The following is a 16,801-nucleotide window of genomic DNA, read 5'->3' as shown; positions in this document are numbered from 1 at the left end:
CCACTTACCAGTGCTGCTTTTACCTCTTCAGAGACGTCAGTTTCATCTTCCTAAAAAGGAAGGAGGGAGGAAAACAAGAGGACCATGGTCACAGACATCCTTGAAAGCAACAAGGTCAGCTCCCATCAATTATGCATCTTGGCATTTCAAACATAGGCAATGAGAACTGACTGCCAAGTGACGCTCTGTTACTGCTGCTTTTAACAGCCGCCAAAGGCAGACAGCTTAGGAACATTGCCTGTCATTAAAAACATCAAATAAGCCATAGCTGGAAAAGGGGGGTCATTAAGAAAGACAGACTTTATTTCATCTCTGTCAATAGTTATCTGTTTGGTCCTATAAAAATGAGATACTTTTTGGGGTGCCTCAGTGGCTCAGTTGGTTAAGCGTGCGACTCTTGATTTCAGCTCAGGTCTTGATCTCGTGGTCATGAGATCGAGCCTTGTGTCGGGCTCCGCGCTGATGGCACACAGCCTGTTTGATTCTCTTTCTCCTTCTCTCTCTCAAAATAAATAAAAAATAAATTTAAAAAGCTTTTTTTTAAAAAAAAAAGAGATACTTTTACCTAAAAAATAGTTTCTAACAGATGACTGTTAGTCAGTTATATACTGTCTCATTTCTTGTCTCACTGAATGGTTCATCTAACTTTCAAATGATCATTGGTATTCAGGGACCTCCTGATTATTGGTCACTTGCATTTTTAAAATGCCAATAACAGGGGTGCCTGGGTGGCTCAACTGGCTGATGTGCGCTCAGGTCATGATCTCACACTTCATTAGATTGAGCCTTGAGACAGGCCCTGCACTGACAGCATGGAGCCTGCTTGGAATTCTCTCTCTCTTTCTGCCCTCCCCACTACCACCCTGCTTGCACACGCGTGATCTCTCTCTCTCTCTCTCTCTCCCAAAACAAATAAACAAACATTTTTCAAAATGCCAATAACAAAGCTGAGTGAGAAGGGTATAGAAGAGGGGCTCCTGGGTGGCTCAGTTGGTTAAACATCCAACTCTTAGTTTCGGCTCAGGTCATATCTCACGGTTCCTGGGTTCGAGCCCCACCTCAGGCTCCATGTTGACAGCATGAGGCCTGCTTAGGATTCTTTCTCCCTCTCTCTCTCTGTCCCCCCTTGTTCACTCTCTCTCTCGCTCTCAAAATAAATTTTGTTTATTTATTTACTTTGAGAGACAAAGAGCAAGCAGGAGAGGGGCAGAGAGAGAGGGAGAGAGAGCATCCCAAGCAGGCTCCACACTGTCAGCACAGAGCCCAAGCTCATGAACCATGAGATCACGACCTGAGCCGACAGCAAGAGTCAGATGCTTAACTGCCTGAGCCACCCAGGTGCTCCTCAAAATTAATTAAAAAAAATTTTTTTTAATAACTTCTCTTAAATAAATAAACTTAAAAAAAAGAGAGAAGGGTATAGAACAAGAAGGTGAATTAAAGTACTGAATGTGTGTTTGCAGTTAGTAAGCACTGGTACATTTGTCTTTATTTTAAAGCCAAAGTTAATCTAGTTCATATTGTTTCTTTTTTCATATTGTTTCTTTTACTCAAAAGAGTAAAATTGAGTCAGATGAACTTGTGTTACAAACAGATTTTAAGCTCCCTCAAATTCTTGTAATGCTCCTAAAGTATTTTGTTAGAGTCTCTGCTCATATGTGATATTAAGATATTGTTGTCTACCTGCATGACTTTTGGGCAATATTAGGGAGAACGGCTGATATTTGACAAGCTTATTCCCTTGTTATATTTGCTTACATGGTTGTTGCTGATTTTCAGTTTTTTTCATTCTTCACCAATTATTTACTGAGTGCCTACTATGTGCCTGGTACTACTGTTCTAGGCAGTGGGCATGCAGCCAAGAATACACCAAACGAGTCCCACACTAGGTGAGTCTTCTCTTTCCTCAGTAATGTGTCTTGATAATCTGCAAGATTTATGGGACCACATGCGGTTCTCTCTTTTTTAAAGTCAACATAAAGGACAACGGCCACGGGTGATGTGATATGTCCCAGCATGGACCAATCCACTCACATCCATTGTCCAGAAATTGATGCCTGTGCCTCTTCGTCGTTCCTTGGGCCTCCTCCTCTCACGGATGGACAGTCTATTAGAGGACTGATCATCCACATCTGCATCTTCACTCTCTGGCCAGAGATAAAACAAAGTGTGATCTTAGGAATCTGGGGCAGGCACACTAGCAAGGAGCCTGCATATTCTGAAGCTCCACATACCATTTTTGTCCATTTCTTTTGCAACTGCAGTGTTTGTGGTGGTCTCTGAACTCTCAGAGTCAGGGACTGAAGATCTGCTTGTCCGTAGCAGATGGGAACTGGTGTAGAGAGTGGGTCTTGATGCAGAAGGAGACACTGGTGTTGTGGGTTTGTCTGGTTGAGCTGAATACCTCAGGCGACGATAGACAGGCTGGAAATAATCCACAGGGTGAGATGTTAGAGGTCAAGTCCAACCAAATGATAAGGAGAGCAGGCTTCTTAAAGAAGGGCTTTTTTTCTATACCAAGAGGCTTACTAATAGTAGATGCTCAATAAATAGCCACTGAGCTGAACTACAGTCAGTTAGTTAGCCAGAAAGGAAACAGCTTCTGGATTCCTATTCTGATAATACCATCATGTTGACAGCAGCCCAGCCAGGAAAATTTTTCCTAAATCGACCAAAGGGCACGAGGTAACACTAATCTTGTTAATAAAAATTCCTTGATTTTGGAATGAAAATAAGAAGAATGGTGGCCTCTTCAAGATGGAGCACTGAAAGGCAAGGTTTTAGTAGAAAAATTAGAAGTTCAGGAATATGAAGATACAATACAGTTACCTGAGAACAGAGACCAAATCTAAGCATTCTACAAATTTTTGAATATTCTATCAAACTGCCATAACAGGCTTACTGAAACTTAAAAAAATTCCCATTTTCCCCTTTGAACTTTTTTTTCCCAACGAAAAAGACAGAGTCTGATAATAAGCCTTAACTTGGTTTATTACAGATGCACAGATAATTATTGCTACATGTAGAGATTGTATACTTTTTTGTTTATAAAGACAGAAGCAATAAAATATAGTAAGCTTTGGAATCCGACAAAACTTGGTTCAAATTCTAGCTTCAGCACTTACTAGCTGTGTGGCCTTGAATAAGTTACTTAACTTCTCTGAGCCTCAGGTTCCTCATATGTAAAAGAGGGATAATATCTTCCTTAGAGAGGGCTGTGAGGATTATATGAGATCATGTACGTTAGGTGCTTAGAACAGTAGCTAGTAATAAGTACTCAATAAACAAATAAACAGTAGCAGATAAAAAAAACAGAAAAAAACCAAAATAACCTTAGTTAGTTGATATAGCTTAGCCATTCAGCAATGGACCAAGGGGATTCCTTTCTCCTCTAACTATGGTAATGGTAAAATTTAACATCCCAATTGAGACACTTCTCAGAGTGAAGATGAACGGTATCGCTAATTACAGAGATAACAGGTGTACTATGAACCATCCGAGGTAAACCGGGAGGAGTTACGTTCACCCTAAACATAACCCTATTTGAGAAAGGGAACAGAAGTTAACATGTCTACCTCAATAGTGACATCTTGTGGCATGGGACTGAGTGGTGCTTTGTAAAATCAGGTTTGTAGGAGTCTAGAGAACAATATAATCATGGCTGAGAGAGCACTCTGGAGCCTGACTGGCTATGTTCAAGTTCTTGTTTAACCGCTTCTCATCTGTGTGAAACACTGGGCAAGTTAGTTAACCTCTTTGTGACTCAATTTCCTCATATTTAAAGTGAGGGCTCAGAGGGCTGTTTGAGGATTAGATGAATTAATACATATGAAGGAGCTGAAATAATGCCCAGGATACAGTGAACACTCAATAAATCCTCACATTTCTATTTGTATTTTTATTATACTGTAACCTCTCTTTTTAGGATAGAAAGACATCATTAGTTTAAGAATTAGCTAAACTTACTGAGGCAATCATTTCACTATAAATATCAAACCATCATGTTGTACACCTAAAATTAATAAAATGTTATGTGTCAGCATTTCAATGAAACCGGATAAAAAATAAGCATTAGTTAACTCCAAGAGGAAACAAGTGATCACTTAAGGACTGATAGCTTGAGTTCTTTCAGTCACACGGGTTTGCCAACTAGAGGGAGACATCATCAGTGTTTTCTAGGAGTTGTTCACGATAAAGCAGCACAGCGCCTGACTGATCAGTGAGGAAGGGATTCCCCACGTTAATGTCCCTGCTTTTAGCACAGTACATGCCCGCAAAAGTGACTTACCTCCTCATCCAGACTCCCGCCCCAGGGTTGACGGCTCTCGCCAGCTTCCTTTGCCGGGACTGCTGAGGGCTCATGCTTCTCTGTGCTTCCCTCAAGCCCTTCAGTGCCCGCAGGCTTCTGGCTAGGCTGCTCCTGAGCTTGCCGTTCTGCCCTCGAACGGCTGAATGTCCTTTCTGCTTCTTGAAGGTCCGTTAGTGTCACGCCCTGGGAAAACGGCCCAAGGTCAGGGAAGTTTCACTCTAACCAAGGAATAACTCTTAATAAATGAGCAGGGAAACCGCCTTAAAGATCTGGTAGTACCAAAGTCCAGTATCAAAGCTCCCCAAACGCATGAGGCCATTTCAAGCAAGATATGCTTAAAAATGAACACCTCAGTGTGCAAAGAGCCCAGCCTGAGTCTAGGTACCTTTCAAATGCAATACTTAGCTTTCCACTTTGAGTTCCAGGAAACAGGGCAACATTGATGCCCATCTGTTGTAGATGTACTTCTCTCATGCCCCTAGTTTGCAACATCTTTGTTTGAAAGCTCCATACCCTCCCAAGAGAAAATAGTTATCAAGAGAGATTCTCTGAAGAGCAGATACTAGAAAAACTTAATTTTACTTATGGGAAGAAAAACCAGCTCCAAAAAGGTGAAAGTTCAGAGCCAGGCTAGAACAACAACAAAAGCCAGCCAACCAAAAACATGACACCACCTAAACTAGCTTTCCTCTAAGATGATTTTCTAAGTAACTCTAGGAACGTCACACAGAAACTTTCCAATAATTGATATTTCCCTCAGGCTCTCAGGAGCAGCCATACGGAAGAAAAGCAATTAGGAGGCATCTGTAGAAAAAGGGAGAAAGAGAGTAAGGACCAGAGTGAACGGATTCTAACTCAAGCAGTTATAGGCTCAAGTCCTCAGGAGATGGGAGTTCTAAAGCTGGAAGGTAGTTGAGCAGGTACTATATCCACAACTTGTTTGTTTGTTTTTAAACTAATCATGAATTTAGTCACTCACTCTCTTAATAAATTACTAAGTATCTTTAAGCACTGGAACTACAAAGACAAAATGGTTCCTGTACTCAAGAACCTTTTAATCTAGTGGAAAAGACATAAGAAAGCAGTTGGGTATAATGGAATGTAAGGTTTAAGACAGAATATATGATCCACCAAATTGCATTTTTGAGAATTTACTCAAAAGAACTGAAAGCAGGGTCTCAGAGAGATCATTTGTTTGCCCACGTTCATAGCGGTATTATTCACAACATACAAACGGTGGAAGCAACTGAAGTGTCCACCGGCAGACGAGTGAATAAACAAAATGTGGTATATACAGAGGAATATCATTCATCCTTAAAAAAGAATGAAATACTGATACATATGCCACAACTTGAATGAACCTAGAAGACATTATGTAAGTGAAATAAGCCAGCCACCAAAGGACAAACACTGGATGATGCCACTTGTATGAAGTACTTAGATTAGTAAATTCATAGACATAAGAAGTAGAATGGTGGTTGCCAGAAGCTGGGGGGAGAGATGGAATTATTGTTGAATGGGTATGGAGTTTCAGTTTGGGAAGATAAGAAATGTACTGGAGACAGACGGTGGTAACAGTTGCAAAATAATGTGAATTACTTAATGCCACTGAACCACACACTTAAAAAATGGTTAAGGTGGTAAATTGTATGTTATGTATATTTTACCACAAGAAACTAAACCGAAACAAAAAAATTATAGTCAGTCTTGGTCCTCATGGAGGTTATATTCCAAGAGGGGAAGACAGAGGAATAATAATCAACCAAAAATAAAATAACAGCTGTCATAATTACTATAAAGGAAGGATACCTAGCCTATTTGGGGAAGGTCAGGGAAGACAAGGGTACCTTTGTGGCTATTTATAAAGTCCCCTTTTCAGTCCTCAGCTTTCTTACTTGACCTCTGTAGTATTTAAAACTGTTACCTTCACCTTTTACCTGGAAACTGACTTTCTCTCTCTCTCTCTCTTTCTTTTCTTTTTTTTTTTTTTTTTTTTTTGAGAGAGTGCTAGCAGGGGACGGCAGAGAGAAAGGGAGACAAAGAATCCAAAACAAGCTCCGCGCTGTCAGCACAAAGCCCGACATGGGCTCGAAGCTACCAACGGCAAGATGATGACCTGAGCTGAAGTCGGATGCTCAACCGACTGAGCCACCCAGGGGCCCCTGGAAACTGACTTTTCATTTACTTCTATACCGTTACTACTTCCTGGTTTACTTTCATCTCTCTGGCTGCTCCTTTTAATTGTGCTTCATCAGCTCATCGTCCTCTGCCTCCTTAATGCCAATTCACAGCTTTCTCTCCCTTCTCCTCACCACTGCATACGGCGTTCAAGGTCTTGGTACTCCCAGCTTGGACTACTGTAATAGTTTCCTAACCGGTCTTCTAGTTTCCTGGCTTCACAAACATACTTTTGCCTACCATTCCCATCAGTTCTCTGCATGGTGGACTTCCACAAAATATAACACAGACTATATCGGACTCTTCCCTACTTCAATGGCTCCCTTAGGAATTTTTTTTCTTTTAAAAACATCTTTATTGAAACAAACTCACATATCATAAAACCCACCATTTAAAAGTACAGGCATACCTCAGAGATATTGAGGGTTTGATTCCAGACCACTGTGATAAAGGGAGTATCACAATACAGCCAGGCAAACAAATTTTCTGGTTTCTCGGTGCATATAAAAGTTATGTTTACACTACATTGTGGTCTATTAATTGTGCAACAGCATTATGTTCAAAAAACGATGGATATACCTTAATTAAAAAACACTTTACTGCTAAAAAAATGCTAACAATCATCTGAGCTTTTCAGTGAGTCATAATCTTTTTGCTGGTGGAGGGTCATGCCTTTATGTTAATGGCTGCTGACGGATCAGGGTGGCTGTGGCAATTTCTTACAATACGACAACAATGAAGGAAATGTGCTGCGTGGGTTGACTCTTGCTTTCATGAACAATTTTTCTGTAGCATGCGATACTGTTTGATAGCATCTTACTCACAGTAGAACTGCTTTCAAAATTGGACTCAATCCTCTCAAACCCTGCCACTGCTTTATCAACTAAGCTTAGATAGTATTCTAAATCCTTTGGTGTCATTTCAATAATCTTCACGGCATCTTCACCAGGAGTAGATTCCATGTCAAGAAACAACTTTTTTCGCTCACCCATAAGAAGCAACTCCTCATCTGTTCAAGTTTTATCATGAGATCACAGCCATTCATCCTGTCTTCAGGCTCCACAGCTAACTCTAGTTCTCTTGCTATTTCCACATCTGCAGTTATGCATCCCACTGAACTCTGAACTTCCAATTTGTGTGTGTGTGTATGTATATATATGTATATATGTACACACACACACACACACACATATATATATAAAGACAGTACCTGCAAAGTGCAATAAAATGAGGTCTGCCTGTATACAAGGCAGTGATTTTTAGCATATTCACAGACTTGTACAACCATCATCACCATCTCATTTCGGAACATTTTACCACCCCAGAAAGAAACTCCACGTTCATCAGCAGCCCCTCCCCATCCCTCCTTCTCTCCCACCCCTGGCAACCACTAATCTATTTTCTCTTTCTCTGGCTTTGCCTATTCTGGGTATTTTCATATAAATGGAATCATGTCTGGTTTCTTTCACTTAACATAAGGTTTTCTTAAGGTTCACGCACATTGTAGCATTAACATGTATGAGTACTTCATTTCTTTCTATTGCCAAATAATATTCTACTGTATGAATATATAACATTTCGTTTACCCGTTTCTCTGTTAACGGAAATTTGTATTCTTTTTTTCTCCAGTTATGCCAACTGCTTAATTTATCTGCTCAAAGGTTCAGCTTGTGCCCACTACCACTGTGCCTGCTAAGGAGAGCTGAGGCACAACCAGCCACACAATGCTAAACCTTGCTGCAGCTGGGAGCCCAGGACTCAACTCTACAGCAAGCCTGCAAGCTCCACACATGGAGTTTGGTATGCGGAGCAAGTTAACTCTACCCAGAGTTCAGAGATGACCCTAAATTTGGGATTTGGGCTACTGTGAATAATGCTGTTATAAACATCTATGTACAAGTTTTTGTGTGGACATATGTTTTCATTTTCCTTGAGTAGATACCTAAGAGTAGAATTGCTACATCGTATGGTATCTGTATATATAACATTTTGAGGAAGTGCCAAACTGTTCTCCTTTAGGGATCTTAAGATGTGGGTGGCCCCTTAAGCACAAATGGAATGATGAGTCTTGTGAAGGAAAGGAGATAAACCTGCTCTGAACCTGGAGATATAAAAGTGAGAGTGGGTAGGCGTAGCTATAACTTCATCTGATACCACGTGGTGGAAGATTGAAGACAGGTGAAAACTTTTACTACAGTGGCTGGAATAAGGCTCTCATCCTACTGTTTTTTCATCATAGCTCCAACAGAAAGGAAGATAGACAAAATGACATAAAAAAGAAGGTCACACTCACTTGAGTAGACCTTCGAGTCTGCCGAGCTTGTCGGGAGCGTGCTTTCCGTAAAGATTCTGCTTCCTCATCCCGTACAGGAGTCAGATATGACCTGCAAAGAAAAAAAGTAATACCAGACGTAAGATCTTTGCTACCTGTACTTGAGGAACGACAAGGGACTTCCACATACTGAAGTGATTTCTACACTCTAGGAATGAATTTGGGCAGAATCAAAATGATAGAAACGCTATCAGTGAAAATGGCATAATCCAACACATTACTTTTAAATGTATTACTTTTCATGCAGAATCATGTCATCTGTGAAATGAGAATTTCATTTCTTCTTTCCCTACCCTTACAATTTTTATTTCTTTTCTTGATCTAATGCTCTGGCCAGAACCTCCAGGACATGTTGAAAAGGAGTAATGATAGTAAGTTTCCATGCTTTGTTCCTGCCTTCAGAGAAAAAAAAGCATTCAGCATTTTATTACTGTGATGTCTAAGATTTCTGTAGACACTGCTTCTCAATTAATTAATTGAGAAGTTAATCAATTATTTTTTAATCATTAGTGTGTGTCAAACTTATCACATGTGTTTCTTCCCCATATATTGAGATTATTATCATTTTCCTTCTTTTTTTGTTACTAAGGTGAATCACATTGAATAATTTTTGAATGATAAAATAACCTTGAATTCTTAGGATAAACTCAACTTGGCCATGATGCATCAAATTTTTTTTAAGAAATATTTATTTTATTTTATTATTTTTTTAAAGTAAGCTCTATGTCCAATTTGGGACTTGAACTCACAGCCTTGAGATCAAGAATCACATGTCCTATCGAACGAGTCAGCCAGGTACCCCTATATAGATTGACTTTTATATAAAGTCAGTATTATTTAATTTAAGATGTCTCCATCCCTGTTTATTAGAGAAATTGGTCTATAATTTTCCCTTCTTTTTTTTTTTTTTTTGTTTTTTGAAAATGTTTTATTTATTTATTTATTTTATTTTTTTTGTGTGTTTTTTTTTTCATGAAATTTATTGTCGAAAAATATGGAACGCTTCACGAATTTGCATGTCATCCTTGCGCAGGGGCCATGCTAATCTTCTCTGTATCGTTCCAATTTTAGTATATGTGCTGCCGAAGCGAGCACTATAATTTTCCCTTCTTATAACAACTGGGCAAGTCTGGAAATTAAGGTTATAAAAGTTAAGAAGTGTTTTCTCCTTGTCGATTTTCTGTAAGAATTTATGTAAGATTAGGGTTGTTTCCTCCTGGAATAATTAGTAAAGTGCACAATGAAGACGTCTGGATTTTAAGTGCTCTTTTTAAAAAATTTTTTTAACATTTATTTATTTTTGAGAGACAGAGCATGAGCGGGGGAGGGGAAGACAGAGAGGGTGACACAATCCCAAGCAGGCTCCAGGCTCCAAACTGTCAGCAGAGCCTGATGTGGGGCTCGAACTCACCAACTGTGAGATCATGACCCTAGCTGAAGTCAGATGCTCAACCGACTGAGCCACCCAGGCGCCCCTTAAGTGTTCCTTATGGGAGGGTTTTAAATGAGGGGTTCAATTTCTTTGATTGATTTAGGCCTAGTCAGATGTTCTGTTTTGGTAGTATTTGTTTTTCAAAGAACTTTATATTTTTACATTTAGTGGCACAAAATTGTTCATAAAATTCTTATAGTATATTTAAAACATTTTTTTTAATGTTTATTTTTGAAGCAGAGAGAGACAGAGAGTGAGTGGGGGAGGAGCATAAGACAGGGAGACAGAAACTGAAGCAGGCTCCAGGCTCTGAGCTGTCAACACAGAGCCTGACATGGGGCTCGAACCCACGAACCATGAGATCATGACCTGAGCTGAAGTTGGACACTTAACCGACTGAGCCACCCAGGTGCCCCAATTCTTATAGTATATTTTCATTGTCATTTTAGTATCTGTAGCAATGATTCTCAAATTCTTTGGTCTCAGGACCCTCTTACATTTTTAAACATTACTGAGGACCCCCGAAGAACTTTTGTTTATGTGTATCTTTTAATATTTACCTTAGCAGAAATTTAAAAAATATGCACTTATGTATTTAAAAATAATCAGCCCTATTACAAAAAGTTACATCAATAACTTATCTCTTATGAAAAATAACTGTATTTTCTAAAACAAAAAAATTTAGCAAGAGTCTTTATTTCATTTTTATAAATTTTCTTTAGTGCTGGCTTAATAGGAGATAGTTGGATTTTCATACATGCTTCATTCAATATGTTGCAATATGGTGTTTCAGTTAAAATATATAAAGAATATACAGTCTTGCATAGGTTTGTAGTTGGAAAAGGAAGGAGTATTATAATAGCTGGTAATTATGGACATTTTTCCTTGATACTATACCAAAACTGAAGTGGTAGTTTCTTAAAGATTAGCAACAATGTGGAATCTGAAACCACGTTAATTTATTGGTCTATTGGTCTATCTTGCACTTTGAATGGACCTTCTTACCCACGCATGACTTCAGGTTATTGTACACTGGTCCTTTGTAAAACATTGGTGCAGATCTTCCAAATGGTGACACATTTCATTACAGAATAATAATTTTATAAGTCACATTCGGTAACATAGGGGTAAGTTCCTTGACGTTGGCCTTGGCAATGATTTTTTCGGATTTGATACCAAAAGCAAAGGCAACAAAAGCAAAAATAAATAAGTAGGACTATATCAAACTAAAAAGCTTCTGCACAGCAAAGCAAACCATCAACAAAATGAAATGGCAACTTACAGAATGGAAGAAACTATTGGCAAATCATATATCTGAAAAGGGATTACTATCCAAAATAAAGAACTCATACAAATCAAGAGGGGGAGAAAAATCTGATCTCACTTACATGTGAAATATTAAAAAAAAAACCAACCTCATAGATATGGAGAACTGATTTGTAGTTAACAGAGGCAGGGAGTAGAAAGTGGGCAAAGTAGGTGAACATGCTCAAAAGGTACAAACTTTCATTTATAAGATTAGTAAGTCCTGGGTATATACAGTATGGTGACTATAATTTACAATGCCGTATTATGTATTTGAAAATTGTTAAGAGAGTAATTTTAAAAGTTCTTATCATGAGGAAAAAATTGTAATTATGTGTGATGATGGATGTTAACTAAACTTAGTTGTAATCATTTTATATTTATTAAATTACTAAGTTGTACACCTAAAACTAATACAATGTTACATGTCAATTATATCTCAATAAAAATAATGGAAAAATAAAACATAAAAAATCATTCTTTAATATCACCTTTGATATTTTATTTAAAAATTTTTTTAAATTATTTTATTTTATTTTTTTAGAGGGGAGGGTAGAGGGGGAGAGAGAGAAAATCTTAAGCAGGCTCCATGCTCAGGAGGAGCCCGACACAGGGCTCGATCCCATGACCCTGAGATTATGACCTGAGCCAAAATCAAGACCCGGAAGCTCAACTCACTGAGCCACCCAGGTGCCCTCACCTTTGAACTTAAGACAGTCTTTAAATATTGGGAAGCAGCAGTCAATAATACCACTCATAATGGGCAGATACAAGTTACCAAAATTCTAATTTCTGCTTGAAATTTAAAGTTTTATACTTGGCAACAAATACTTTGTGACAGTCTCACTTTGTTCATTTTCAAGAAAATGTCTGCTGAATACCCAAGTCTGGAAAACCATAGCCTTCCCAGTCATTCTTTCAAGTAAAAATGGTATTCCAGGATAAAAGTAGTCAGTTCTTCTTTTTTCTTCCTCTGGACTCCAATTGTATCTACGTTAGATCTTACTGGCCATGATCTATTCATTTATTTTGCTTTTTCTGTATTTCCCATCCTTTTCTCTCTCTGGGTTTCATTCTGGATATGTATTTCTTTTTTAAAGTTTTATTTATTTAAATTGTTTCTAGACGCAATGTAGGGCTTGAACTCACAACCCTGAGAACAAGAGTAGCACACTCTTTCAACGGAGCCAGCCAAGTGCCCCCATTCTGGATATTTTCTACTGTCTATCTAATTAGTTCACTAATTATCTCTTCAGCTGGTCTACTATAAACTCACCAGTTGAATTTCTAATTCCAATTATTAAATTTTCAGTTCTAGAATTTCTACTTGATTCTTTTTAAAATAGATTATAGTTCTTTGTTGAAATTTCCCATCTTCTATTTTCTTAACGATATTAACCATAGTTAGTTTAAAGTCCATGTCTGATAACATCAATATCTGGATCTTTTGTTATTGTTTATTTTTCTTAGTCTTTTGGTAAATCAGTCTTTTGGTAAATTTGGTATGTCTGCTAATTTCTGAATTAATGCCAAATATTTTTTAAAATATTTGAATACATGTCTTTATAAGGAAAATTATACGTGCGGGAAGTTGCCTTCTGGACCATTTTCACATTATCTGAGAGATGCAGTTTAAACAATAAAAAATATAGTATTTATCACATTTATTATTTTTATTTGAGAGAGAGAGAAAGAGGAGCATATGAGTGGGGGAGAGAGAGAGAGAGAGAGAGAGAAAGAGAGAGAGAGAGAGAGGGAAAATCTCAAGCAGGCTCCACTCTGAGCATGGAGGAGACTCAATCCCACAACCCAGGGATCATGACCTAAGCAGAAATCAAGAGTCAGACCCTCAACTGACTGAGCCACCCAGTATTTATCACATTTAACGCTGAACCCATCACTCCTCAGAAACTGAGAGTCCAGCAAGGTTGAGTATAACAGCCAAACACCTTTAATGAAAAATGTAGTGATAACTTGCAGCTCTGAAAGATGTCATCCTCCAGAGAGGATATTCTTTTCCTCTGGCAGTTAGGTTAAGGAAGTGATTCTCAAACTTTCATCTACATCAGAATTATTTAGGGGGTTTGTGAAATACAAATTGCCAGGCTCTACCCCTAAAAGTCCTGTTTCAGTAGGTCTGGAGTAGGGGCCGAGAATTTGCATTTCTAGTCAGATTTCCGTGATGCTTCTGACGTCACACTTTGAGAACTACAGGGCCAAGACAAATGACCTTAATCTACTTTGAGATTGAGATGACTGGAAGATAGCCTTCAGTCTTTGCAAGGGCTGGTCTATTTCTGGTAAGCCTTTACTTCCAGAATGTAGCCCATCAGTGGTCCCAGATGAAGGTATGGGGCCCCTCTTCCTGAACTCTAGTTCCCTCAGCTCCATGAGACTACTGAAAATCCCGCCCAGTTTCTTAGCCTTATTGCTACAGCTTTACTACTCAGCAAATGCCTCAAGGGGAAAAGCACAGACAAATGCTGGATTCACCTCTTTTTGATTTCCTTCTCTCCGGGATCTTGATCCCTCAAGTCCTCAATTTCTTAATCCAATATCTTCAAAGATACTTGTTAATATTTGTCCAGTTTTTTTAGTTATTCTCAGTGAGAGGAGTTTGTATACTAGATATGCCATGGCCTGAAGCAGAAGTCCCCAACCAAGCTATTCATTCATTCATTCATTCATTCATTTATTCATTCATTCATGTAGACTCCATGCCCAATGTGGGGCTTGAACTCAGCACTCTGAGATCAAGAGTCACATGTTCTACTGACTGAGCCAGCCAGGAGTCCCCAAGCTTCCCTCAACATAGATTAGTAAACGGGAATTCTGATACATTTGTCAATCCACTGTAAATTTGGTATATTTGAGCCCTTCCTTAATATGCTCCTCTCCTCTGGGTGAAATGAAAAAAATTAAGTCTCCAAATTTACAAAGCTGTGGACCAGACCCTGGAACTGATGACCACACTAAGGACTAATTCTCTGTGAAATTCTGCCTCAGTTACCAACCAGCCTACTCACATGTCATTTCTACCTGCAAAATATATAGACCATCACTATTATACTTAATTTTTGACTGTTATCCTTTCTGTGCATAGTAGATAGGAGCCACAGTGAAAGAAAAAAGCTTCAAACTGGCTTATCCCACTGCCTGCTCTGGGGTTTAATAGAATGAGAGAAACAGTGTTAGTAAAAGCGGGTCTGGTAGGTAAGATCAATAACATTTTACCTGAGTTGAATTCTTGAATATTTGAAGTCGTATATGTTTTTCATGGAAACATTAGAAAACAGACAAAAATGTAAAAACAAAAATAAATGAGAATTCCACCACATGAAAATAACCCATTTTCATTCTATAACATATATGTCTGGATTGTTATCTATGTATGTATCTATGTATTTAGGTTTTGTTAGTATCACATATACTATTTCGTTACCTGTGTCAATATGAAATGTTTATGATTTAAGTTGAAAAAAAAATCCAAAGACAAAACCCAGAAAACTCCAGTACTTGAATCTATAAATATTTTTGAGGAAGGAAGAAACATTTTCATTCATTTTTCTTTACCTAGATGTGTATTCCAAGGTTCACAAAAGTGATGCACCTGACCACAGCTGCCTTGAGGATGCACTAGGGTTTTGGTAGAGCCCAAGTCCTTGTACTTTCTAAAGTCTAGACCATGTGGTGAGCAAACTCGGGTCATGAGCCAAATCTGGCCTGCCATATTTTTGTAAAGTTTTACCTAACTGCGGCAACAGAGTTTAATATTTGCAAAGAACACAAAATAGCCTGCAAAGCCTAAAATATTCACTATCTGGCCTTTACAGAAAAAATTTGGCAACTCCTACACTAGGCCAGACCCACATTCAACACACCTTGCTCTCTTTGAGAAGCAAGCATTTGAGCCATCCATGAAATCTGAGTGCTATACGATTGCTATGAATCCTTACTGCTATGAAAAGAAGACAGGTCTGTGTTCACAATATAGTATAATAGAAAGTATAACAGAATCCATGGCTTTAACATATACCTCTGGCCCTCTTACATCTAGATAAAACTAGGCTAATGTCCCCAGTTCAGTGGCATAGAAAGGAATTCCAATGCCAAAATCCTTTGATTACTGTATCTGTCTACTATGTTTCCTTGAGGGCAGGAAGCATTTTTCTTTGTATTCACTATGACTTTGAGGTTGCATAATCAAATTCAAATTTGATTTGAATTCAAATAATTACAGAAATTAGCATGACTACCCAAAAATAATTTGTCCTCTGCATCTAAAATCCATAGGGTCCCTTTGTATACCACAGATGGACTAATTTTGCTCCAAGAAGCTGTGTAAACAAGATGCCTAGCAAGTCACCAGTGAACATGAAGAAAGTCACAATAAATAGAAGACCTAAAATATCTTCTGACAAGGACAGTGTAGTGATAAAGTACCCTGATATGGGACTCAAATTGCTTACTAGATACTCTTGGATAAACTATTTAAGTACTCTAAACCCAAGTTTCTTATACAACAAGGATATTAATAGCTGTAACAGATATTAGCAGGTATAGACAGGGTTGTTGGGAAGATTAAATAAAAAGCATATGAAGTACTTAGAACACTCGCTGGCACAGAGTAGGTACTTAGTACGGCTTAGCCGCTGCTGCTACCTGAGCACCACCACTCCTCCCATTACATTATTCTCAATACTTCATGAAAAGCTCAGCAGTGGTATTTTGGAAAAGAAAGGCTGGGTGTACTGTAATATCGATCCCATCTAATCTAATAAAGGAGTTCCCCTTAATTATTTTTACCAGAAATGGATAATTCATTTGGAAGAGGTCTTAATTCCCTTGAAAATATTCTCCATGAAGGTTCAAAGAGCTATCTAAGTAAAATAAAACTACTTTAAGTAGAAGAATGAAAGAGAAATTGCCAGGATCTCCAAGGCAAGAACAAAAGCTGGTTTCCCTAGAATGATGAAATAAAATTTTTGTCTGGAATTACTAACAGGAAATTGATTTTTGAAATAGCTTTAAGGAGTCCTATGTCTAAAATCTGCACTGAACAGAGAGGGTGCTTAAAAAGTTAGCTTGAAACAGGGAAGGACCACGTTGAGTATGTGTCTTTTATGGCACTTGTGAGGCCGTGGTCATTAATTACAGAATAATTAATGGTCTTTTAAGACAGCTTTTAATTCCTTGGACTACATCCTATGTATAAGGATACATAGATAAAGGTATTCCAGAAAGG

The 16,801-nt window shown here is 38.3% G+C and overlaps 1 protein-coding gene and 1 non-coding gene across 7 annotated transcripts in view; both read right to left on the bottom strand.

Annotated features, from left to right (window-relative positions):
• The window catches only part of PPP1R12B (protein phosphatase 1 regulatory subunit 12B), a 218,280-nt gene that overhangs the window by 86,754 nt on the left and 114,725 nt on the right, over positions 1 to 16,801 (bottom strand). For all 6 annotated transcript variants that reach the window (XM_042976400.1, XM_042976401.1, XM_042976394.1 and 3 more), the window contains 5 exons: positions 8,781 to 8,871; positions 4,289 to 4,492; positions 2,235 to 2,424; positions 2,035 to 2,147; positions 9 to 50 (listed from right to left, as the gene is read on the bottom strand). In XM_042976400.1, coding sequence (XP_042832334.1) covers positions 9 to 50; positions 2,035 to 2,147; positions 2,235 to 2,424; positions 4,289 to 4,492; positions 8,781 to 8,871 — 640 coding nt within the window. The remainder of the gene's footprint in view (positions 1 to 8; positions 51 to 2,034; positions 2,148 to 2,234; positions 2,425 to 4,288; positions 4,493 to 8,780; positions 8,872 to 16,801) is intronic.
• LOC122236079 lies at positions 9,808 to 9,914 on the bottom strand. Its single transcript, XR_006214278.1, has one exon. It is a non-coding gene; the product is annotated as a U6 spliceosomal RNA (small nuclear RNA).

The sequence above is a fragment of the Panthera tigris genome, chromosome F3, assembly GCF_018350195.1.
Source record: "Panthera tigris isolate Pti1 chromosome F3, P.tigris_Pti1_mat1.1, whole genome shotgun sequence".
Lineage (NCBI taxonomy): Eukaryota > Metazoa > Chordata > Mammalia > Carnivora > Felidae > Panthera > Panthera tigris.
Note: the sequence above shows the minus strand (reverse complement) of the source record. Positions and strands in the feature narration are given on the sequence as shown.